General features: G+C 41.4%; 1 protein-coding gene across 1 annotated transcript; it reads right to left on the reverse strand.

Annotated features, from left to right (window-relative positions):
• Positions 1-112: 112 nt before the first annotated feature.
• Positions 113-24,084, reverse strand: carhsp1 (calcium regulated heat stable protein 1). The gene is made up of 5 exons (XM_063470465.1): positions 23,911-24,084; positions 4,866-5,026; positions 3,523-3,631; positions 2,392-2,514; positions 113-330 (listed from the first exon to the last, which is right to left on the reverse strand). The coding sequence occupies exons 2-5, from the start codon at positions 4,945-4,947 to the stop codon at positions 168-170; spliced, it is 477 nt and encodes a 158-aa protein (XP_063326535.1). The 5' UTR covers positions 4,948-5,026; positions 23,911-24,084; the 3' UTR covers positions 113-167.
• Positions 24,085-27,706: the final 3,622 nt, after the last annotated feature.

The raw sequence follows: 27,706 nt of genomic DNA on the forward strand, positions 1-27,706 counted from the left end.
CTATTCGCATACCACTCAAACCAACTGTATGCACCACCTCTGGCTCCTCCACCACTCCCAGGTTTTTATCCCCCCCCCCCCCTCCCTACTTCATTCTTCCACCCCGCCCCCCCAATCATGCTGACTCCACCCACTCCTCTTCCCTCCCATCAGTGCGGTTCAGGTGTTCAGCTGTCGACGGTGTGCCCCGACCAGGTTTCGTGTTTGGTCCCAGGTTTGAGATGGGTTATGGTCACCTCCACTGCCTGGATCTTCTCGAGTTTAGGAGGGATGCAGCAAACCTTGTAGCTCACTTCATCGCCTTCCACCGGCACATACTCGCCCTCGATGCTGGAGGAGACAGAGAGATAGAGGGGTTCAAACCCAGCTGGATTTTACAGACACGCTAAACTCATTTGTCTCCTTTTAGCCTCCCGAGTGTTGGATTAGCTGTAAATGGAATCGAATACAGTTTTGTGCTCACTGTTGATTCAGGGGAAACAGAAGGAACCAGTAACACAGCTCAGTCTCATCAGCCATTGTTAGGTAAAAGTACTTCAGCTGAGTATTTTTCAAGTAGAGACAAATGATCACTCTGCCACTCAAGTGGCCATTTGACTCCATTCACCCAGTTTGTGCCTCTCATGTTCCACTTTAACAAGTTAGCCACAGAGCAAAGACGTCAAATTTTCCTAAAAAGGCATACCTCTCTCTTATTTAAAAACAAACGAGAAACCAGAAGATGAGACACTTCCTGTTGAAGAGGACATGAACAATAATAACAAACAGTATTATTATAGCTCTCGGGCTTTCTTTGTAGATTTTAGTGTAAAGTTAATGAACGGGATTCTCGAGCGATGATTTCTCGTGTGGTTTCGTTTTCATATCCGTCTATGCGCACGACTCATCGCTCATCTAATTATTCAAGAAACCCAGCAGCATCAACATCACAAATCTGGATATTTTTGTGACAAACATTGTTTAGATATGATGTGTGGGCTCAAAGTGCAGACAGTTAAACGCTGTGCACACAGAGACCACAAAGACACACTAACATGATCAATAAAAGGCTTATTTTTCATATTTTGCAGGAATGCAATACATTACATCGTCTTCACTGTGTGATCTTTTCTTTTTTAAATTACTGTCCTATTGGTGCAGGCTCATCTTAGTTTTATTTGATCAAATACTGCAGCAGCCAAACACGTTTGGCTGCTTTAACAAGTCTGATTCCTCGCCAAATGGCCTCAATCAGTCACGCCCCCCACCTGGTCCCACAACACCAACACCCTGGTAAAGGAGGCCCAGCAGCAGCTGCACTTTCTCTGTCCAGAGGGAGAATAACTTGGACTGAAAGTTGCTGCTGGCCGTCTACAGCTCCTCAGTGGAGAGCGTACTCTCCTACTGCCTGGGTGTTTGGTACGCAGGGGCCATTACTGACAACAGGAAGGCTGTGCAGAGGGTAAATAACACCGACCCCCCTAAAAAAATCAATGCCTGCCCTCTGCCACCCCTGGAAGCCTTCGCCAGATCCTCCTGTCGCAGGAAAACCAGGGCCATCACAGGTGACCTCTTGCTCACCACCTGTTTAACCTGCTGCCCTATGGTCAGCGTCTCAGCTTCACTAACAACTTCTTTCTCGGGGCCATTTGCACTGTCAACAAGCACTACCCCCCCTCCCAGCCCAAACACCCCACCCCCCAGATCCATGAGGAGTTCAGATTTTGTGCATTTGTGTCAAAGGGTGCAAAACGCATTAACAGAGTATAGATGGCAGAGCAAAGGACACTGGGGAAAGCTTTAACACAGTCAAAATGATCTCTAAATCAAAAAAAGAAAAATGCCAGAGGAGGAAATGAGGGTTAATATCAATATATCAATAACATATTATCAATAAACATCACTAGGCTGTGTTATTGTGTCATTAAGCCTTGTTGCTGAGGATAAGCCTGGTCCTGTTATGTTCGACAAACACACGTGGAAAAGTCACTCAAAGGCTTTGTGAACTATTTTATTGTTTTGTGCTTAAAAAGTATCCAATGAGCTGTTTCTATGTGTACGTAGGTGTTTAAGTGTTCGTGTGCGCGCCGCTAACGTCTGTGTGTTTTAGACCTGTGGGTGATAACAAAGGTACCGCAGTGAAGGTCATCAGATATTCTGCGGTCCTCCTACACTCGTCGTCGCCTTGCTGTGTGTGTGTTTCCTTTTACTCCTACAAAGGGAGCTGACAAACTTTAACATCAGTGATTCAAACCAAAGCTACACACGCACCTCATCAGTGACAGAGCAATAAACACATCCTGACCTTTCACCCACAGAACGATGGTGTGAGGTGTGTGCACTCTCCACACCACAGGTGCTTCCCCACGCTGACCACGAACACATTAATCCGCAAAGCACACACACACTTACTCTGAGATGTGGACAAAGATGTCAGCGCCCCCGTCCGATGGCGTGATAAATCCATGGCCTTTGGAGCGCGAGAAATATTTACACACGCCAGTAAACACGGGTCCCTCCGATGCACGAGCCGTCCTACACAGGAAGCACATTACAGAGAGAGGGATGGGAGAAGTGAGCACAGAGCAGACTGATGAACCAGCAGAAGCAGATCCCTCGTAAGATTTTTAAAAACACTCGCGAAGACCCGCCATATATGAAATAAGCATTTTATTTTGAAAGGTCGTTGGCTGCTAACCAGCTGGCTCCGTCCTATCTGCTCTCCAGGAGATCCAATCCTGCGAGTCAGCCGAGTGACAAACAGGACTGCTGCAGGGCAACCTGCAGACAGCGCCAGGCTGGCCCTGAATGAGCTTTTAAAAACATATTTACTTTAAAGCAGATCTTATTATGCTCTTCAACAACCAGAGTAGCTTTGCACGATTCACAGAATATAAACTCTTGTTTACATCACACAGAGCCAAGAGTGAAAAAAATACATGTGCTAATACATAAAATACAGAGTAATGCATGTGCTGACCTCATTGTTTAAAAGTTTATGTTTAAATTGAGTCTTCTGAAGAGCAGCTGAAGAGAACTGACAAACTGTGACACTGAGCAGATTGTGAAAAGTGCTGGCATGCACTGCTGTTTGTCTGCATCAGCCACATATTAATCATTTACACATGCCTTCCTACGAATACCCCACAAATGCTGCTTGAATGCTGCATGAAATGGTAACAATGAATGAATTTGCGAAGAGGAAATTCCAGGACACGAATGATAAAAGCTGTGATGCGCTTCGTGCTTGGAAACAGCAGTGCTGCTGCCGTAGACGCTTCCCATAAAGTTTTCCGATAAGAAGTTCCCACACGTGCGATGGGGGGGGGATTCATTGTCAGTGGTTAGACACAGAAGGTCTCACTGAACATGCTAATCTGACAGTCTGATTAAGAAACTGATCACCATGCAGCGTCCAGCACGAGATTATTTACCAGCAATGACAAGCCTCATAGCAGCGAATATTACACTTGCTTCATTGACTTGTGAATTTGTTTCCTCTCGTTAATATCTATAGATGTGTGTGTGTGTGTGTGCCCTCACGCTGAGCAGGTCCTGTTTCTGCGTGTGGGAAGAGGGCTGGGGATGAGGTAGCCTCTCATAGGGGAAGGCGAGCGATCTCTGTGTCTGCAGGCCGGGAGGTGCAGAGATTCTGAAGTGGGGGGAAAAAAAATCCTCAGTGTGTTACATTGCAACAAATTAGAGCTAGAACAGGGAAACGTTCTGTGCCTGTAATACATTGTGCAAATAAATGAACCGTGGCCTCGGATTGAGAGATGCTAATGCTCCTCCGTGCCACATCACAGCTGTAAACCACCTCAGTGTGAGCTCGACGCTCTCACACGATGAAGTCAGTCACATTAAACATCTCACAGCATCAGGGACGTTTAATTATAAGTGAACCATCCCACCACCACTATAATATTAACAAGAACTGGGTTAACGTGCACAGTAGGTTCACATCAATGCAACACATACTGTTTGTACTCTGATCTGTTTATAGTGAGCGCTCTAACAGTGCACTGTTCCTAAAGTTAAGTTAATACTTATTTGTGTTAGCTCACCTTGCTTCTTTATTCTGTATGTAAATGACTGTGTAGCTTTTTCTGATGAAACTTATTCTTAATTTGCTCACAGCCAACTCTGATATTTCCAGCCATAAAGCAGGACTGCATAGGCTCATGAACTGGTATGATGAGCATCACTTGCACATTAATACAGAAGAAATGATTATAGATCCCAGATCAGTTGGAGAGCAGACACCTATTAACACATGTGGCCATGACATTGGGACAGGTTACTCTGATAGCGCACTTACTTGGCACATGCATATGGAAATGGTGTATAAGACAATCCATCAGTCTTTGTTTTCTCTGGAGACTTTGAATTTTGGACTCTGTACCAATCACCCCTCTAATATACACTTCTGAAACAATGCTTTAACAGGTGGAGGCCAATGAGATTTTCCCCTGCTCATCTTTTTGACTGGCCCCCATGCTCACCTGACCTAAATCTAACAGAACACCTCTGGGACATCATGCTTGGGTTCATCTGACACCAACAGGTCGAACCTCAGACTGTCCAGGAGCTCAGTGATGCCCCGGTCCAGATCCGGGAAGCAATCACCCCATGACATCATCTGTCATCTCATTAGGAGCTTGCCCCCATGTTGTCAGGCAAGTACGTGGGGGCCATACAAACTACTGAGTTCCATTTCGAGTTTCTGTGATCAAATTTCAGCAAAATGGACAGTCTTGTTAAAGTAAAGTGCTGATTTGACATTCACATTGTAGGTTGTCGATGGATTTTGCTCTGTAAATGAGCTGAGTACTTAACTGTCAGGTGACACATAAGAGGGTGTTGTGTGTATGTATTTATGTATATACCTGGAGACCGTGGGGATCTTGGAGAAGGCAGTGGAGGGGTCACAGGTCGAGACCCCTTGATGGCAGTGTCTTGAGAGGACATGTTGGAAGAGGCAGAGTCAAAGGATGGGGAGGGAGGATGGGGCGGCTCAAAAGGGAGCACAGCAGAGCGTGTTAACCACCTGGGAAAGGAGGATGACAGACGAGATTTAGAGCGTGTCACACAGCATGCTTACAAAGAACAGGGTTACCTAACTCTCTCCATTTAACACACACACACACACACACACACACACACACACACACACACACACACACACACACACACACACGTGTGCCAGTCTCACCCAGGTGTTACATGCACTTTTTTACTTCAATAGCAGTTCAAACTGCGAATCCCAATTCCAGCCCCCACCCGCAAAAAGTAAAAAAACAATCTGTGCTCACGGATCTCGTTGCCGTGGCAACAATAGTTTGAGTACACGCCGATGCGACCTGACAGAGACGGTGAAGGACAACAGTGTCCTTATTCACCTCAGCCCAGGACTAATATCAGCCATTACCTCACCCTCGACTGTACGTCAAGCAATTGGGGGAAGGTGGAAAAGAAAACGTGCACCGGCTTCTCCTTTCCATTACAGCTGTATTGTTGAAAGAGAACAAAAAAGAAGAAGGAAAGAGAAAGACGCAAGAATGTTAAACAAATACAACCAGGAGAACTTCAGCGAGGTTGTGAACGCCAGTATTTCTGAGTAATTCTGCAGAAGAAAGTGGAGCAGATTTCCCACAGTGCAAAGGTGTTTTCACACAGCAGTTCTGGACAGCGTGGGGAGAATCAGGTCAGGCCAAAGTTTCCCCACATTAGAGAGACTGACACATTCTCACAAGAATTGTTTTTTTAGGAACTATTTTTTGTGATACAGACTTCAGAATATAGAATATTATCCATCCATCTGCTTCAGCTTATCCGGGGCCGGGTCGTGGGGGCAGCAGCCTAAGCAGAGAAGCCCAGACCTCCCTTTCCCCAGCCACCTCCTCCAGCTTGTCTGGGGGAACACCAAGGCGTTCCCAGGCCAGCCGAAAGATATAATCTCTCCAGCGTGTCCGGGGTCTGCCCTGGGGCCTCCTCCTGGTGGGACAGGCCCGGAACACCTCACCCAGGAGGCGCCCAGGGGGCATCCTTGTCAGATGCCCGAACCACCTCAACTGGCTCCTTTCGATGCGGAGGAGCAGCGGCTCTACTCTGAGCCCCTCCCGAATGGCCGAACTTCTCACCCCATCTCTAAAGGAGAGGCCAGCTACCCTTCGGTCACTACCCACAGCTCGTGACCATAGGTGAGGGTAGGGATGTAGATTGACCAGTAAATTGAGAGCTTCGCTTTTACGCTCAGCTCGCTCTTATAGAATATTAATCTACTCATAATTTATGGTATATTGGTATAGCTTAAGTTAGCGGCATATAAAGTAATTAAACTGGCTTTTTAAAAATAAATGAATGGGTCAACACAAATATACAGGTGGCTAGAAGACAGTCTGATCTATTGGAGTGATGGTTGAGCGAGGGGAAAAACAACATAGCATTCTATCTCAAGGCCACATGACGGTGATATCTTTGGTTGCCAAAAGACTTGCAGTCCTATAGAAGCCAATGGGAAAACAACTTTTATTTAATTTATTTGCTTAGACAGTCACCTTGGGTCACACTGAATAAAATGTCATGGTTTTGGCCAAAAAGAAGAATCCATGTTATAAAACATGCTTATTTTCTAATGACTTGTCAAACAAGTCATTCACCAATAAGCACGTGGTTTCACAGTCAGACCTGCTCACTAAGCCCGCCCCAAAAAACATTCAAAGGACAATACAGTTAGCATTATAACAATATAGAAGTTAAGCATCTTCCTAAGAGAAGAGTCTGGCACAATGATCAAATAGTGCAAAGGCACATCAAAGCTGGATGCTTGTTCAGATGGATTAATGAGCTCTGTGGAATCTGGTTTCTGTAACCGAGGATGAATAATAGCTATTGAAAGGTTGGAAAACAACTGCGGATGCCTCTGGAACAGCTGTGTGCAGACAAACAAAAACACCAAAACAGGACAGACTATTGCTAATGAACACAAAAACTACAGCACCACGCTCTATCTGAACATAATTAGCACTCTAATCTTTAATAATTTGACATGAGCATTTTTTCCCCTCCCAAAATCTGGTCATATATTTATCCGGCAAAGTTTGCTCAGCACACAGCAAGTTGTTTTAAGAATCAGCTACACGCTCTGGCAGCAGTTATACATACACACTTTACGGTTTTGAAGCACAGCTCCGAGTGAGCATGGTGTATGATTCACATTAACTCAATAGGCACGAGGTTAATGTAATCACAGCCCCTCAGGACAGCGTGCTTCCTTTATGACCATCAACACACACACACACACACACACACACACACACACACACACACACACACACACGTCTGTCAGTCCTCTGTTCACACTGTGACCAAAGCAACCTCCTTCCCAAAGTAATAGCAAGCCGCTAAAGTTAAAAAAGGAAAAAAGGAAAAGCTTTTACAGGATGACGGAGAGAACAGACATAAACAAAATAGAGGGTCTTTCCAAGGAGAGGGGGTGGAACAGGGAAAAAGAGGCAGATAAGACATAGCAGTCATGGGAAGGTTGGAAAACAAGATAAGGTGAGTACAGATTTAGCTCACTTAGTGTTACTACTTACTAAATGCTGCTGTTAAAAGGGCCACGATCACATTCCTGCATAACACACTACAAATTCTGCTCTGCTCTGGGTCTTCCTTAAAACAATGCTGTAACTGAATTTTTAAAATGAAATATTTTTAAATTTGTCATAATTTTCCAGTAGTAGAAATAATGTTCAGTCCATTATTATTATTGGCTGGATGTTTCTGGGGCAGGAGCAACAAAAGTAACTACAGGAAGAAGGTGCTGTGTTCCCCCGCCCCTCCCCGAAGTTTCTTCCTGTTTAAAGGGAGTTTTTCCTTCCTGCTGTCACCAAAGTGCTTGCTCATAGGGGGTTTGTGTGATTTTTGGGGTTTTCTCTCCAGTGTTAAAGGGTCATTACCTTACAATATAAAGCAACTTGAGGCGACTGATGTATTGCCAAATCACAACAAAAGTAAAACTGAATTGAAACATTCCTTGGTTGTGCTTCACCAAGTTCAGGTTCCTGGAGGAATTCCAGTGACTGTTTCAGTTGTGAACTTATATTTGCCCCCTTTCATTTTAGCCTTGCTTTGGCCACCCTGAGCATGCCTGCTCTTGTCTGATCTCAGAAGCTAAACACAAACACAAAATCGTGCCAAACAGGTTCTGGAACATAACAATCAGTTCACCGAACTCAAGTGGCTTCCACAGTCACCAGATCTCAATCTCAAAAGTGGAGCACCTCTGGGATGTGGTGGAACTGGAGATTGGCATCAGAAAGTGTGTGATGGTGTGTGTGTTTTGGCATGCTGCTGTAAAAACAGTAAAGCTGAACAGGCACGTTCAAGTAACAGCAGTGGAAGCTTGCCATTTATAAAAAGGGAGCAAAAACCATTATTGTAATAATGTTATTGTAAAAACTGGCCCTTTTTTCTCACAGTACATTGCAGGTTATATATGCAACACTAATCAAGATTAACAAAAAGAAATACCCCAGGTAGATTCAAAATATTTGGTATAACATAAGGTAAAATGTGTTGGAAAATATACACGCTTTCCATGCTAAAATAAAAATGCTGAGTCATTAGAGGTGTGAAGCAAATGTGAGGAGACCAAGATAAGAGCAGGGGACAGTAAGGAGGCCACACATGATAACAGACCCGACATACATGCACCGATCTTTATAGGAAAGTCACAGAAACCACAGCTGTTCTGTTGACATCAAACTCTCTGCAACACAAGAACGAACGTTACAGTCGGCTCCTACAAGGCTGCTAGCTAAGATTCAAATCTTTTATGCTTACTGTCAGTTTGACCGACATATGGAATCATCTGCTCACTAACAGGGCAATTTATGATGCCACTAAACAAAGTGTGTATGTGCATACAGTTAAGCTAAAAGTATAGTCCAAGGGATGTGTTGCTTTGTTAAGATTAATATTTATTTGAATAAGAAAACACTTTATCGTCCTTGAAAACTTGTCAGACTTGGTGAAACTACACAGAAACATTATCATTTTTTTATTAATGTTTGAAAATTAAAGCTGCAATATTCTTTAGTGGAAAAGCGAATGCACCCTTGACCTTAGAAATTACTGCTCCCTTTAGCATGAATAACTTCTCAGAGGTGCCAGATCAGTCCAACAGCCCTCGTCATCATCTATTGAAATCTGAACATATTGATGTTTTTATCCTCCCAGACTCAAAGGAATCCACAGATTTTATCGTTCTTAAATGATCCCACAGTAACTCTGATTTTGGTGGCATAAATGTATTACTTAGCAACAATTGGAAAATCTTCGTCTGTGATTGTGCGTCGCTTGAAAGCCTTAGCAGATCACCTACACTCAATCCTTCAGGTCTGGGAAAAAAAAAAAAACCCCAAACCTGCCTACGTCCATATCTTCAGGGGAACGCCACACTCTAGAAGTCAGAGATTTAAATAAGACGGCATCCAGCTGTCACTCACTAAGAAGGCTCTATTTATTGGCACCCAATGTATGAAGAAGTCGGACTCTAATTTTATCGATTTGAAAGGCTGCCATGCGAGTCTGTGTCGCAAAGCCTTAGTTACCTGCTGCGATGCTGATGAAACATCAAAGTGTAATGACGCAGATTAAGTTTGATAGAAATTTAGTAATAATAACTCAGTTATTCAACATTTTAGAATTTCAAAGGAAGTTCAGCACTTCCATGCTGCTGGACACATAAGCATCCTAGTATGTGTTGTAGTCCATGCATCCTCAAGTATATGATCGTGTGACTCTGCTTCAATTCAAACTACAGACATGCAGGGCAACAGGAATGACTTTTTGTCCGCTGTGTCCCAAGCTGCAGTTGTGCATTTTGAAGGGAGGGCGATAGTGACGGCGACTTTTGGGGGATAGATTTGTGACATTTAGCATGTTTGGAGTGTAGATTGTAGTGTAGTTAGTGTTTAGATAGTTGTATACAACTTTGTTGTTTGCAAAATTTGGCCTTAAGTTTTTGAAATCTACAGGTTATATTTTCATTTCAAGTTATGAAAATTATCATTAACCATGTTTGAGGTTCTCACAAAACAACCCCAAAAACCAATTACTAACTTTTCTGCTTTTTTCTAGAAAAAAAAAAAAGAAGAAACTGAGATTCTGGGTTCATCCCATTCTCATGCAAAGGCAGCACGGTTTGATTCAGGACTTGAAGCTGTATTGTATATTCAGTACTGAAGCGCGTTTTGATTGGTCAGATCAGTTTATTTGTATTTAAAAAAAAATGAAACAAACAAACCATAAATCAATCAAGCTTGGAAAAATGAAATGTTGCAAATTCGTCCAGTGAAATTACACGGTTGGTATGAACGGCTGCATTAAGAATAGATGAGCTGAAACAATATTTTCAACACAAAATGTTCGCATGGATTTTACCCGTCCAGTGGGACCACTTCTGTCTCTCCTACAAACTCAAACAATAGCCACTCTATATCATCACACACACACACACACACACACACACACACACACACACACACACACACACACACACACACACACACAATAGATAAAACCCATGTCCAGTGGAATTTTCCATGATAGTTCTCTGAACAACACGCCACCCAGAGACCCTGCTGACACAGCAAATACCAACGCTACACACACAGTCCACACAGACATCGTCTGTCAGGCTGAATCCCACACACAGCCAGCTTTGGTGTGATAAACAGCATCCATGTGATGAGGTTGTAGCACTATACAAGTCAGAAACAAATGCATACAGATTCTGTCACTGTTTAGTTTCAGAGGTACAGCCTCCTCAAGGTGACGTCTGTTCATCTTGAGCTGCACCCACAGAAATCTCAGTGTTACAGTGTCGGTCCTTGACATTTCTATAAGAGCAAGTGCGCTACGTGCTGATTTTCTGTACTAGCCGCTCAAGAGCCTTCAGAGATTTTCTGCTGCACAGGACTGTTCTCCTAGTATTAGTGCCAGTAAATTTAATTAGGCTTGAAGTACGTGGAGGAGCTCGTAGGGTGAACAGGGAGAAAGACAAATCTCTAATCTTATTCTACCTGGAGTCATCAGACCTAAACTGAATTGAGATTTTGGAAATGAATGTATTGGCAATTTAGCTCAGGGTTACACAAGAAATTAATGCCACTCTCATATCTGTAATTTTAATGATTAGCTAACTGTGACGATGTTAAAGCTCACTGACGGTGATCATTCACACCAACAGTGGCACATTTATCTTTGCAAGTCATCCCACATCATGTGACCCTCTCGGAGGTGGGCTGGCATTTACATAAGCGTGGAAGTATTGATGCAGGTTGCCGGTCTAGAATCTGACCGCCTTCATGAGGTGGTGGTGCAGATAAACACAGCAACAAGTGAGTGACTGGAGCTACTCCACAAAGTTGTCAGGATTTTGGGATCATCGGATTTCTTAGTTATGTCAGATGAGATTCCTGACTATGAAGTGACATATCCCAAACTGCTTTAGTGGACATGTTGTTGTTAATGTGTACAAATCCAAACTGTAAAATCATACACCAGTTTTACTGCAGAGCGTTTGTTGGGCCGTAGCGGTAACCTCACTACACCACATGCTGCCTGGTAACAGCACTGCTGGCTCGTTCTTTTGTCCTCTTTAGTTAACACGTGACGTGTGGCTTGCCTGTACTGTGGCATACGGTTTGTTTTAAAAATAAATGTGTGAAAAACCAGTGAAACAGGGACCAACAAAGACACAAGAGCACAAAATACAGTGCAGAGACTGACAGACGAGAAATTCTGCTTTGAAAGCTTTTATGGGAATATCCGGCACCCATAAGAACATCGAATACAATCAATCAGCCTTTTATCCAATCGAGATACGAGAGCAGGAAATGGAAGGGGAGAAAATGAAATCAAACCAAACATGAGGTCAAACCAGTACAGTGTGCATTAAAAAAAAAAAAAAAAGAAAGATAGAAAAAGAAATAGAGATGACAGATGGAAATGTGTTAAAGAGAGAAGGAAAAGGAGAGTTGATATAATAGGATTACCATGTGGGAAAGTAAAGATTTTAATTTTGCTTTTCCATCTTTTTCTTTACCCCCTGCTTCCCTTCTAGTTTGTGTCTCTGCTGCTCTCTCAGAGGTACACTCAGTTCCTCGTTCACACTGGGGGGCAGAGAAAGATGAAATGTCACAGAGGACAAGATGACACAAAGGCAAAGTAAGGACATGAAATTAGCAGGAACTTTGCAGAAACTTGGAGACTCCAAGGCTGGAAAACTGTTACTGTGGGTGACACAACTACGTCCAGGTAACTGAACACAGAACAGTCTCCTCTTTGTTTCTGAGCTCCAGATTGAAACATTTTACCTTTAGCTTTGCCCAAAAGCTGCACTTGGCAATAAAAAGCAGCTGTTTAAAGGAACCATTTAGCTTTCTTGCTAACTGTAATGTTGCAAGACTGGTATCATACTGCGAGTATCTACCATGAACAAGAGAATAGGAATGCAGCTTGACCAATATTCAGTGTTACGAAACTAAAGTTACACTTTTAAGATTAAAAACGGTAACTATAAATCCTAGAATCCTGAGGAAAACAAAAAAGAAAGCTGGTCTTACTATTACATCGATACAACGATACACAAACATGTCACCAAAGAGCACTCCTAGTGAGCTGTTAAACATGGTGACTATCCAGCATCCAGTAAAGTGTGGCTTGTCTACTATTTGGGAGCATTTCCGGTTTAATCTTCTTGTTAAAGGTGAGATAGCAAAAACAGGAAAAGATTTTTGGATCATTTTTTTTTCTTTGTGGCTAAAATTGTAGCTTAATAGTTAACATTTCAAAACTGCCAGTGTGCCGTCACCACCGCGACTTCATTTCTGTTCTAACGAATCCTCCATCGAGACTCTGTACAGGAATGTAGCACTGTTTTTAGATTTATTACATGGAAATTAAAAGAACTAGTTTCGTTACTCAGAGTGTGGATAGCATTAGTAGTGAGAGCATTAGCAGCCTTCTTTACTCATAGGTCAATATCCATATGTTATTAAGCAATGTGGTTATGTACTGCTCCAAATGAATGCTTCTATAAGGGGTTGTGACAGATTATGTAGGTGGTATAAATTTTTCCATGATATAAAAAAAATGTCATATGACAATATTATTGCTTAAACAATACAACGCCTTTACATGTCCTAGTCTGCACAACAATGGGACAAGGCAAGGCTATAATGCCTTACAAGGTTAAGTCGTTATAAATCCCGCTGCCTGCAAACACCAATAAAACATATTTTTCCCGTATCAATAGAAATATTTTCTTGAAATACTGTGATATTATTTTGAGGCTATATTATCCACCCCTAACCCATATGTCTGCTTATTTTGACAAAAGGCATCCAAATACTTTATAGATCAAAATAGTTCATCTTTCTCATCGACAACATCCAATCTGTGTGTTAGCAGAGGAGATCTGTAATGCAGCTGCAGGAGCGTGTCTGCTGTGTTACACAACCGCTGTAATATAGTGATAACATTACTAATTCATTTAAACAAAAAACCCAACAAGGGGTTGCAATATTGAATCCTTCACTCAGCTAATAACCATCACATCCTTAGCTACAATAACTTCTACCATCAACAGCTCAGCTCCCCCCTAAACAAAAAACTCATTTATCATTCACCCCTGTGAGGTGCCAGGAAGGTATAAAGGTATGAACAAAACAGCCCCTTAAATGTACCGCTTTAAGGGGAGTTTGAAATCAAACTCCCGTACCCTAGCACTGGTCTCACTGAGTTAAAGATTCCTAGCTGACATAAACCACGGTCACATGTTTGCATCTGCACTGCGACATTCTACGAGGACCTTGAGCCGTTGCAGCTGATGGAGGCAGAGTCATTGTTGCATCTCCACTCTTAAGCAGTCAAGATGAATGAAGTGGACGGCAGATGCAAACGGCTCCAGGCCCCTTATTGAAGACCTCAATGTGTGCACACAAAGAATAACGCAATCTGCTTTACAAACATTATGAGCCTGTGTTGAATGCAGAAAGCAACCTTAAGCATAGCATATGAAGCTCTCTTTGGAAGCCACTGTGGGTGGGTGCGTTTGTGGTACTGTGGATGCTTGTGTGGCCGAAAGTGAATTGCATGTGTGTGATGGCAAAAGATGGTCCCGATCCCTCAATTTGATGACTCACTCCCTCGATGTGCGTCACTGGATTTGGTGTTTTAAACATTACGCAGACTTGTGAGGGCTGACTGTGACCGTCAGCAAACTCCTGCTTCACACCTGTTTACACGAACAGCCGTATGAATGCATCTACAGACCTGAGCCCCCACCCACCCACACACCCAGGAACCCACTGTATAGCTTCCAGGTGCATGTAACCCCTGTTTCCCCCACCTCTCAGAGTCCATAGTCACCCAGACCTGAAACAATACATACATGTTAAAATGGGTCAGTTAGGCTTCTAGGGTTTGTTTAAGTTCAAGCTAAGTTCTTTTAAAAGTGATCAGCTAATGCAGAACTGAGACTACAATAGAAAACCAAAAAGCATCCGGTATCAAAAATTGCACCTCCAGATACACTCATATGCAACTATTTCTTTCTAGGGACTAGTTCAGCACCAAAACAAGCAGCAGCTATTATAAGTTACTATACTGTGAACAGCACAACTCACTTTTTACTGCAGTTTTCATTTTAATATGAGAGAGTTTTACATTTTTCTTGATTTAAAGGAGTTGGACTCAAACAGCATTATACTGTCCTTGGTGCACAAAGTGTCAGAATTACACCACTTGCAAAATAATTATACGATTTTTTTTGGTACGTTAGCATACTGTTTTAACATTGTTTTTATGCTTTTTATTTTTTAAGCAATGTTTTCATGGGCTTTAGGCACCCGTGTCTCTTGTATATTGATGAGGATCATTACACAGAAATCAAAAGAAGTGGCTCATTTGAAGCAGTGATTTATTCATATGTGTTCTTGTGGTCGAGAGCAGGTGAGAAGTCACGACATCGCTTTTGATTCAATTAGTAATTTTGTTGCTTTTTTTTAAAATTATTTTTGTTGTTAATCTCATAAATTTTAAATAAAGCAAAAAAAAAAACCCCAAAAAACCTAAATTATTACTTTTTTGCCTCCTAATGCAATACTGTGCAAAATTGTTACAGGCTTTGTAACAATCTTTTTACAAGCAGGTCTTCACTGTGTTTATATTGTACACATGCTGCAGACTCAGATTATACTTCTGTTTGTTTATGTGAAAACTCCACTGGGGAGCTGAAGCATTCTTCCTTTTCTTTAGGCTAACATCTTCACAGTTCTGCCCTCTCCTGTGGGTGTCATAACCACAGCTGGTGATTAGCACTTCCTGGATAAAGTAGGAAAAAGGAAGTGTCCAGTGACTGAACAGTCACTGGACAGGGGAAATGCTTTTACTGCCATATGTGATTTGCATTTTGAATCTCTTCAAGCTCACATGGGCAGCCAACATTCTCCTTTTAGAGCATCTTTTATAATGATTTGACTATATTTTTTGCCCCAAAACAATAAGAAAAAATAAAAAGATAACTTTATAGAAAGATGTATCGAAAGTAAGAAACCTGAAACTTTTGAACACCATGTGTAAGTATTTTTCTTCCTCCTTAGGGTCGTAACTTCCCGACATTCCCCATGTGTATCTTAAAAGCATAAATCTTCTGGAAAATATTGACAGTATGATGCACAGACTGCTGGAGAAACAGAAAGGGATGCCGAGTTTCCCGTAAGATGATGGATCTTTAAAGAAAGAGGGCGACATCCCCTCCCAGAGGGTCATACTGACCAGGGTAAACTAAGTGAATTTAAACACAGTCTTCTTTAAAGGTTCTTCACTGTAACATGTAACAATCCACCTAATGTTATATGAAATTATAAATATCAAACCAGTTATCTGATATGCACCACAGCATAGCTGATGAAACATATTACACTGGAATCTAGTTAAACAGCAGCACAGACTCACAGCAACATACAGTAATGTTGCTTGTTATTGATGTACTGGGATTCTTATGCTTGGCTTTCAGATTGCCCAGAATCACAGCTGCAACAGCCAATAAAAAAACTGACACAATCATGTCAGATGCCACTTCTGCTCTACTGCAATTTTGGTTGTGCAATTTCCACACTGCAATAACCACAAGCTCCTGAAAACAGTGATTTGGGGAATTTAGTTACAGTCGCTTGAAGAGAACTTAAAGCAGCGGGTAAGCAAGCTCATATCAAGATCAGGTCAAAGGAGAAATAATCACTCATAACTCATTAAAGTTTTTTCTTTTAAATATATAGATTAGATTTATACACACACATTAACATATCTAAAGTGCGAAGGTTGCAATTATGAGGATTCAAACATATGGTTTGAAATAAACGACCAGCAGATTTAATGTTTATAGATGTGGGACAACAAAAGACCAGTATACTGCTAGATCAATACTGGATTAGCAAACTGATAACTGTATAACTGAATCATGGGTATTTCTCTATAACATGACAGTATATCCAAGTAAACAACCAACAACAGGTTTTATGCATTTGGGATTAAATTTTCCTCGCAGACTGATTATGTTTCAGATACTTGTTTTATTTTTCTAAAAGAGTCCACTTCAAACTAGCTAGAAGAGCAGCAACAACATTGTTTAGTGTTTAGGACCCACTGCTCAAAAACAGAAGGTTTGAGAAAACAGGTTTAGGTGGACTGTAAGTATCACTCTGCTCTCGACCTGAATGAATATCCTTTGCTGCACTGAAGGGCATCCACAAACGTTTTTGATCTTGGAGAGCTCTTTAGATTTTTGAGTGATTAAGTCTCTCACTTCAGTGGCAAAGACAAGAGTAGGCCGTAAATGTTTAAGTGTTTCGATAAGACGGCTCTGCACTAAAACTAAGGTGGTTTGAGTCGTGAGCACCAGGTCTGATTTTAAATAGTGGAGTACATTTTTGTCCATGTTCATTATCTGTTTTTTTTTTCCCCATCCAAAAAGATGAAATGTTTGAAGTTGAGACAATATTTGAACAAAGCGCAAAGGTGGATTCATGTTCTCATTTTGATAAATCCACTAAAAATAGGCAGTCTGTGTTTCTCAGTGGTAGCAATCATCAGCTACTGGATGGATACAATAACCATTAGAGCGCTCTGGACACAACACATGAAATAAACAACGAGCAATTAAAATCATTATGTCTACAATAAGGGCACAGAAACGGAAAATTACATCTGCTGGCCCGCTCACAAAGCTCTCTCATCAATTGTTAAATTACACGTCTGTTAATAACAATGTTGAAATGAAGTTTGCAGTGAATCCATTTCCCCCGTAATCATTTACTTTTACATCATTCAGAGCATTCAGCAAGAAATCTGACACCTAAATGGTCGATGTTGGATACGGAAATAATTCCCGTCGATCCTTTGGACAGATAAAACTATAGTTTGTTACAACATCGACGTTCAGATGTTGACACATTTTCATAAAACATGACGGGCCTTGTTTTTGCACAGTGAAATCAGTCACTCCGATTTTAAATTCTGCGGAGCAGTAAATTCGGCTTCTATTGCCCGATTTACACGACTGACCCCTCCTTTTAATCATTTGAGCCAATAGAATCACGGTAACGTCACTGCGAAGCGGTGAACATTTGTTTTGGATGCAAGACAGCACAAGTAAGACAAAGTTTGTGCTGCTGTTTTTCCAAATGTGATGCGTAATTTTGGTCTTCGTTTATGGTTGGTTCAGTGAATTTTGTTCGGAGCGTGACGAAATTTGCAGTTTTGGAATCTGTGAAATGTCAGCGTTTAGTAGAGGCGTTACTCGTCCGTGTACATGCCTTTGGGTGAATCTGGGTTATGCCTGTATTTGCATAACAGACCTGGCGTCGCGGCCCATTAAACTGGACGTTCCCCCTCTCGACCCAGCAAGTTGGAAAAAAATGCTGCCTTAGAAGTTAGCATGCAGGGAAGTTGGGGGTTGTTGGCAGACAGGCTGATTAAAAACACTTTGGACAGCAAAGCCGGGTGGCAGACATGGAGAGGGGAAAAGTAGGCCTGGGTGAGGAAGAGAAACTATAGCTGTGTGAGAAAGGCTAAGAAAACAAAAGAGTGAGGGAAGTTTGTGGGGTCACTGAGCAATGCAGCCTTCTTTGAATGGAGCACAAATTTATTGCTGTTGACAGTTTGGATAAGAGCCACATTTTGATTTATCACCTGTTGTGATTAATGATGTCCTAGCAATAATTGTTACCCATACTTGCATATCAAATATGAAACTTTAAAGCTTGTAAGATCATGGGGATAAAATGTGTTTGTATATTTATCAAGTAAGGTGTGTTTTATGTTTGGAGGTCTAGAGAATCTCACTTTACACCCTGCTGCGGATTCAAAACTTCACCTGCTGCAGACAAACAAAATACACACATCGAAGTCAAACAGTGCAACCTTATCCTGTGGTACCATCACTCAGCTCACATGTATACTTTTACAGCTTCCCACAGGATGCACCTTCCTTGACAGAAACTTAGGGGGGGGGGGGGGTCCCAAAGTGTTTTAACCAAAGCCAAAGTTAACTCACCAGCAGTTCTAAAGCTGTGGTGGCTACATTTACTCAAACACAGTCAGAAATCAAAGGAAAATGCCTAGATCTCTATCAAATATTGTATCATAGATTGCTTGTAATTACTGCAAATTGTATTTACTAATGTAGTCGCACCCAAATGGAAATGGAAAGTCCCTGCAAACCAACATGGCATGTCTAAACAAAGAATAATAAACGTAAGCGCTATGAGAGAGGAGTTCACCTGCATAAAGAGTCCATTATCATTTAAATTGTTTGTCGGCTTTGTACGTTTCCATCAGTGGCATCAGATGACTTTTACAGAAAGGTAAGCAGAGATGATGGATTAATATTACTGCTGCATATGTTTGAGAAATACTTCATATTCTGTTTATTTACAGCATCATAATCTATAATTCATGTTTGTTGTCCTGTAAGGACAAGTATCTCTTGCTACAATGGCTGAGCACAGCCTTACATCTTCATTTAAAAACAACAACAAAAAAACCCCAATCAGTGGCATAAACAGGCTAGCTGTGTTTCCACACAAAGCTAGCTCCATTGCCTCACTTCTTAAAGCAACTAGATTGATGAAAAAGACGAGAGCAGTTACTGAGGTCAGTTACAGGACACATAATGCACACTCTCACCATTACAGAGGTGAATGACAACAAAGACATGGCCTGTAAAAGCAAAGATTCCTTAGGAGAGAAATGAAAGCTTGCACACATACAAGGTAATGCTTGCACTTTGTTCTACTCACTCATGGCATTTTGTTCAACTGTATATAAAAGAAAGTGTACTGTGGGTTTTGGCGGTGATCTGAACCATAGTCCAGAGGACTGTACTATGAAACCAGATTACTGGATTAGCAAACCAGGTCTCGCTTTAAGTCAGAGTTTTCTGTGTCACGAGAGAGGCTCGGTTTTTACCTGGCTAAATCACCATGGTAACTTATACTGATAATAAAATCTGATAATTATGTTCAGAGATTTGGTTTGTTTTTAACTCTTCTGGTCTTTACAGTATGTTTTAAATTTGATACAGATTCTCTTCCAGGGGAATATAATTTAAGTTGTTGAGTTGTATCTTACTAAAACCACTGAATGAAGCATTGCATTGTCACATTAATGTATAAATGTGGTACTTGATTCGAGTCTGTTGCCAAGTCTCTTTCACACCGCTGGAACTGCAGCTACTACAACAGAGGACACACACCAAGACTACCTGCTCAATCAATATTACAATTTGATCTGCAACAAACTAAAGTGATTTCCATGCCTCCTTTATTAGGCTATGGGACATTAACATATAATGTCTAAATATATCCAGTTTAAAGTTTCAGAGCCCTAATGTGCAGCAGCAATCTTAGAAATAAACAGCAACACTGAACGTTATCATCTGATAATGTCTGACTAGAGTAGGCGGCGCACACAGGGATCATTTCGGGTTTAAGAAGAATGACATTTTGGGGGGGGGTTGTCCCAAAACGTTTTAATGTTTGCAAAATGCTAATTTTTATGAGAGCACGCTCGCAACCTGAAGCAGAAAGGCCGGCTTAACAGGGTAAGTAAGCTGTTCTGTGTTGAACTTGTTGGTAGAATACCCCTCAGTAGTCCTATCATCGCTCTGTGGGATTGCTTATGACTGACGCTGTTCTTGTCTGTGTTGTTATGCGTTGTCATCAGTCGTCTGTGTTTGTTTTTAAAATGTGCATTTCAGGATGGTTGAGTCGTGCACTGCAGACTAAATCTACCTCGTCGTAGGCCAGACGCGGAGGAGGACCCATCAGAGTACTGCTCTACACCCTCCATTAAACCCAGTGTGGGACCAAAACACAAAAACCACAATAGCATATAGGTGAAAGAAATGTGCCACAATAAATACATAAATTCACAGAGATGAGGCAGACAAGCATCTCTGCAAATGCAGTCACATTACACTCTAATATGTAAATCAAACCAGCAGTCAGAAGTCAAAAATATCCTCTTGCTTTCTGTCATGTGATGACAGATCAGTATTCCCACTCCAAACACACGCAGACACACAAACCAGTCCACGCATGAATTTATTTGCATGCACTCAGATGCATCTTTGCTGCAGGTGTCTATATGAAAAAAAGAATGAGGCAGAAAACAATGTCATCTCAATAATGATGACATTATTGGGGAAATGAGGTAAAAATGTCACTGACTGGCTAGCTACTGCCATCACTTTGACTACCACTGATCTAACAACCCTGAGCTGGCTCCAGGTGAGACACAGTCTGCAAATCTTCCAATCGGTGCTAGCGACAGGATTTGACAGGCATCATATGACAGGTGATGGCAAGCTGGCAGCACTTATTCGTACAAGTGAGTATGCGAAAGTATGATTTATGTGTCAGCTCCAAATGACAAAACTTGAAGTGTTAAAATGTATCCAGCACGCTGACATGATTACAGGTCGGTCAGTTAAACAGTTCTAATGATGGTTATTGATACATGCTATCAGCCGTCCATCCTTATCAGGTAAATGATTCAGTAATATTAGCACACACAGGCGTGAGATTTTCCGATACTTTGCATATATTTAAATAACAAACTCAATGTGTGACACAGTCTTACTTTAGAGGGGAAAAACCACACCTAACCTATCACTACAGCTTAACTTTAAGGAAAAGTCATTACTGAAAAGAAGTCCAACCAACACCAAATAAAAGTCTGTGTGACCTCTGCCACAGAGACTGTTCTCTCACTGCATAACCAGCCCAAATGCTGGGACAAAGACAGGAAACACCTTCTCAGGCTGCAGGATTAGTCCAAACTAAATATCACTGACAAGTTGTCTGGCTAAAAAGTTTGGAAAAACAAAATCTGATTGATGACAAACTTTACATTCTCCTTGTAGCCTTGACTCTAACGTGCATGCAAACACAATGGATATTCAGCCATGACTGCTAAGATGGCTTGTGCTAACCCAGAAAGAGTCACAGAAAAAGAAGCCAGCAGTATCGCTGTGTCCCCCGAATGCAAACAGTTCCAGCCATGATACGTTTGCATGCAAATCTTAAGTTAGATTTACCAGTTTAACAAAGTGCTTCCTACTTTCCAAAGTGTGAGCGGCGATGTGCTAGGCATAGATTGCAAGAGCCATTCCAGTCATAAATCCCTACCCTGCGTGGAATTTGCTCCCAAGGTAAACAACAGGAAACATAACTGCGCAAAATGCAGTCACATGCATTTCACTCGTGCACACACACACACACACACACACACACACACACACACAACTTTACAGGAAAGAGGCAACAAAGCAAGGCCACAAAACATTAGCAGCTCTCTTTTATCTTCTAGTTGTAGCTCGCCGGCTTCCCTCTCCACCTTCAGTTACGCACCGTCATGTTTACTGCACTTTGGTACAGAAACACACGAGCGTTATACTCGATACAGATAAAAATTAAGACTTGAAATGAGATGCAGAATAAGGTGACAGTTTGGATTTCCATCTGCTTTTGTCCGTCCTCTCTTTCTTGTGTCCTCTTTACGCTATTACACCTCTTTCTCATTGTCTCACGGGAGATTATTACACCCGATCATGTTGCACAACAACATTCAAAACAAGCTCCTTCTCCTGGCTTCACAGCTGTAAAAAGGAACAGTCATAAAAAAAAAAAACAAACAAAAAAATCCACTGGTGAGAATTAAAGTGGCCTGATGGCACCGTTATCGTTTATGAGGGTAGCGTCTACAGCTTGTATTGCCAACATTCAAATGAGTGAGTGTCTACCGCCATGTGTAAAACACGGTGGAGGCTCTGACCAGAACCTACAGCAGGTGGAGAGCTGGTTCAAATACCACACCCATCTCCAGCTGCAGTCAAAGAGTTCGAGTCTGAGAAGCAGCTGATTATACAGCTCCAAAATGTATTGGGGTAGTTTCTTCACAGTAAGTTGCCCTCAACCTTATGAAAGACATGGCTGATAATTCAATAAATAAGAACTCAATAAAAATGAGTAAATCCAGAATTGTTAGAGCTCAGCATAAGATCACAAACAGGCCCAACAGCACGGGGGTGTCTTCTGGGTTCACTGCATTCTACTGTGCAGTTTTACTGGTCGAGGATGGCGTTCATATTTTGACACAACATGCTAAATCATCACGTCAGTCAAGCTGACATCGAATGCAGTGTTTATAATATCCTTCTTTATACTACGAATTTCTAACTCCACTTCAGCGGCCATCTAAAGTAACATCATGACATTTGAGAAGTTGTTCAATAAAACAGAAAAACCACAATAAAGCACTTAACGATAAAGTAGACCGGCAGAGATCAAAATACATCTGAAATTTAAATATGTGCTACCTTGAAATTTTTTTTAAGGTGGGGGAAGTTTGAGGCGTCTTATACAGTTTAAAAATACACACAGACATACAGGTGCTGGATAAAACCCCAGACCTGCAACTCACTCTGTAATTTGTGTGCAGCTCTGGAGAGACCTCAGCCTTTAACTGAAAACCACATCCTCAGTGAAACTGTGATGATAGCCAGTCAATACCTTTCCTTAGAAATCGAGGATTTTTTTTTCTTCACACACAACCAAACAATAAAACTCAACGATATCCCTTGTTCAACACATCTAATGATATTTTTCTTGCTTCAACCAACAACAGGCAGGAATCAGGGCTCAAAAACACAGGATCATCCTCCACCTTTGCTGTCCTCTGTGGCTAATGCACTCACACCCACACACATACGGAGAAAAACAAACATGCACTTGACCAATAATGAGCTGCTGATAGATACTGGCAATATCATGCGGCTCTTAAGCGCCCACAGATGCTCGTCTTCCAGGACTTCATTAGCTCTGAATGGGGGGGGGGGGGGGGGAGTGTTGAGAAAAAGCCTTTTCAAGTTTCTGAATGAAAGCCTCTGACTTTCATAAACACACACGCGCGCGCGCGCACACACGCACACAGAGAAAGAGAGAATTAGCTCAGACTGGTATCCCCTTGCATGCTTTTGAGCCCCAACCCCCCAAAGGAAATGAACGCCAGCTCGCGCCAGGAAAACACGATCCTTGGTGGAAAGCAAAGACTGTGGAAATCAGTGAACTTTGGCGCCTCCAGTAACTTACAAATACAAACGAGCTTAAATTAAAAAAAAAAACACACACACATTTCGTCCGCTGAGCTCATTTATATAAACCACAGTATTTATCGAGCAGGTGTAAACTAAAAGTTGACAGCTTCCTTGGGACAAAAACTATTAGCTAGCTGCTGCAGAAATTAGCCGCGCGACGCTCACAGAGCTGCACTGTGCTGCTTGTGTTTGAGTCTCACCTTGTTACCTCCAACTTCAGCACTGACGTTTCTTCTGAAGCTGGAAAAGTTTCAACTCTGAACACAGTTTAATGTCGTGCTGCGGGTTTGTTCCTCCGCTGTAGAGAATGGTGAGGATGAGCTTCAGCCTCCCGGAGTCCAGCAGAGTAAACTCTTTCGCTCTCTCTCGCTCTCTTTTTCCTTTTTTCCTTCTTTTTTTTCTCAATGGGCGTAACACCATCGGAGTGACGTCACCTGTTACCGTAACGGGCGCTACAGCGGGACGTCAAAAACGATCAGCAGTAAATACGCGACACAACACGCAAAGCGGATTTGTTTGGCTATTTTATACAGAAAACCACTTTTTACAAGAACAAGGAATAAATAAAATGTTTATGTTATGTTTGTTGCATTCGTATGCAAGTTACTGTCATTTTATTACGTTTCAAATAAATAGACAAACTCGTGTTGTGTGGGAATAATAAACAGCATTATTTGCATGCTGATTCGATTTTTCCTTCTGACTTGTGAGCTTCTGTAAGAGGTAAATTTCTTCAGTGTGGGATTAATTAAGGTGTCTTATTTTTTTTAAAAACTGTCACACACCCTGACAAAAGAGATTTCATACATTTTTGAACCAAGAAATTGTAATAAACACCTTACGTGGCACAAAGACAGCACTTATTGGAATAAACAGCTAATTTAACATATTTTATTACCATTTCATGTTTTGGTGTGCGTTTTATATGAAGCTACGCTTATTCTTTGTTTTGGTTTGTTGTTGTTTTTAACCATGACTAAAAATAAAATGAAACTTGAAAGGAATGTAACACAGGAAATAAGATGGAAAAGGTTCACATGAAGCAAACTTAAGCTCAGAATAAGTGGGAATTAGACATCAATTATATTTTTGTAACGTTATATCCTATTAAATACAGTTAGTCATTGTGTTCTCTTACCACCGTCTATTGATGCTGTCTATATAATCCATGTGGGAAAAGCACAGAGAACAACGTATATGTACAAAGGAATGAGAATGTGGGAACAAACTACATGCACCTCCATTTCAGTTCCATTTGCCCTTTAGATGACGAGAAAAGTGCTTCATGAAAAATGACTTCACACTGAAAAGTTATTCATCACAGCAGCGCTGGTGTGAGGGAGGATAATATAAGTTGAATTTCAAAGAGCATCAAAAATGCTCTGGAAATGCATAGAAAGTGGCACATGACCCACCAACTGTCCAATAAGAGAGTGACATAATGAAGCCTAGCTCTACATTACTTTGTTTTCATGGGCATTTTTACATTCAAATTCGAGGTCTGCTGACTTTTAGATACAGCTTCATATCACCCTATCCCAATCGGTTTTGCCCGCCAAGTTAATAGTCTGCAAGGTGACCTGCTGTCAAGGCGCACACATGCCAAACCAAACACAGGAAGCTCGCAGTCTAGCATATTCACAATGAAACAAAAAGAGAAAGTTATGGTCCGGCCTGCTTCTTTACCGAGTTAAAGAGGCTCCTGTATTGATTTTCCATTTGCAACTTTTTTTTCATATTTGAATCTACACACCAGGAAAGATATAAAGCAAGGAAGTCATATAGAATTTACACATTTAATCCTGCGATACTGAAAAAGAAATGCAATTTTGAGTACATGGTGAAGAAATGCTGCTGCAGTAAATGAAAGGAAACTGTCAGCATGACTCTCTGGGAAGAATTCTTAAGAAATAAATGTGTAAAATGACAGAAAAAAAGCTCGCTGTCTGTTAATTATAAAGTGGAAAGTGTGACTAAATGAAACGCAAGACTAAATGGTACATACGGTAAAATATTCTTTTGTCGACTGGTGGAGGGCTCAGTGTTGAACCACACTGTAAGTGAAAAGGCTTTCTAATCAAATGAATCAGTAAACTATATACACTCCCTGGCCGCTGGTCAGCTGCTAATTAACGCAATTATCTAGTCGGCCAATCGCATGGCAGCAACTCAATATATTTGGACAGGGAGACATGGGTAGGACAATCTGCGAAAGTGCAAACCGAGCATCAGAATGAGGAAGAAAGGTGATGTAAGTTCTCTAAGTGACGAGTATTTGTCAAGCAAACCTCCACAAAAACAAAAAACAACTGAAAAACATTTGATTGATAGATTTTTAAACCCTCTGTAAGGATTTGGAAACTGAAAAGCCAAATTATTTGTATATTGTATCAAAGAGAGTGATAGCATGTGGAATAAAACATTTCCTGTGCAGAGGGCGATCGGGATTATTCATGCTGGATAACAGTTTGATCTGTGACCTCCTCCCCGCCACAGCATCAGGTGTCCAGTTTGTAGCCAGTCACAGGTTAATCCTTCATAATCAGTTCCTTCAGTCTGTTAGCATCACAAGTTCTAAAGCTGCTCCCTTGTCAGACCACAGTAAAGTATCTGATGGAGCATTTGCTGCATGTGTTGAAGGATCTGAGCTTCTATAGGAAGTCGAGTCTTCTTGTATGCAGCCTCTGTGTTGGTCCTTCAGTCCTATCTAATGGAGATAGGTCCTCATCTCCATGGACCTACAGGGTGCAATATGCGCCAAACTACTGTGCTACAAAAATGGGAAATAGATGCAGCAGTTTGAAATTAGGCATGAAATTCCCCTTTCTGTTGGCATAGAGACATTTAACTGGACATTTAATCCCTGAGATTTGTCAGTATACGAAGAAAAACTGTGCAACACCAGCAGTAAGTCTCAGTTTTTCTACACAATAAAGAAATGTTGCTGTAGTTTACTCTGTATACATTATAAGATCAAACAAACAATAAAAACAGGAACTTTCTTTCATTTAATCATTACTGTACCATGAATGTGTGCACGAGAGGTCTGTATCAGTAGGACAAGCTGTAAAACTGATCAAAATACAGTTAAAAGCCCCAAACTTTGTCCTACTTCAAGATGTCTTTGCCGGGCCGATTCTGGCCCACGGGTCTTATGTTTGACACCCCTGGAAAGCAAACAGCACACTAACATACATGCCTAACTGACCACACATCTTCATTTCGTGCTCATACATCTGCAAGGGTGACACAAAACCATCCAACTTAACCACACAACACAGTCTTTTTTAACTGTAATTTAATTTTAAAGCTAATCTATTTTATTTTTCAGATCTAAAATATTGAGAACGACTTCTACCATCTCGTGTTTCTTTCTCTCTCAGGAAAGCCTAATGTTGGTTGACTGCTGCCGCATACTTTCAGTTGTGTTACTCTTTTTTTTTTTTTTTAGTCTGTCCCATTTGGTTCTTTAGCTGTCAGAATTGTTGTCTGAAGACCAACAAGGATACCAAATGGATTTATTTTGCCAAATGGATCATCATGGCATTGCCGTATTGGTCCATTTGATCAAACTTTGTTGTTGTTATTTATTTTATTTTCAGTTGTTACAGATGGGACAGACATGACTGGGGGATAGGAAAGGGAGAAAGAAAGAGAGGAAGGAAAAGAAAAACAGAAGGGAAAAGGGACAGTGAGAAAGGGCACTTACAAAGACAAAGAGAGAAAAAAAAAAATCTCCTGGATCACCTGTTGAGAGAAAAAGAAGAGAAAACAAGCAAAAAAACCAAAAAAACCCCAAAGCAACATACTAAACACAACACCATCACGTTAATCTAGCTAAGTGTGAACAGCAGTAAATACTAAATATTGAATGTTGTTGTGCAGCATGCAGGACAGACAGCGCACAATGTGCTTTGAAGTAGCAGCTAAGAAAGGTGTAGTTTATGTCTACGAACAGTGAACACCCGTGTGCAAACCTGTGTGGATCAGCGCGCT

The sequence above is a fragment of the Pelmatolapia mariae genome, linkage group LG4 (assembly GCF_036321145.2).
Source record: "Pelmatolapia mariae isolate MD_Pm_ZW linkage group LG4, Pm_UMD_F_2, whole genome shotgun sequence".
NCBI classification, from domain to species: Eukaryota; Metazoa; Chordata; class Actinopteri; order Cichliformes; family Cichlidae; genus Pelmatolapia; species Pelmatolapia mariae.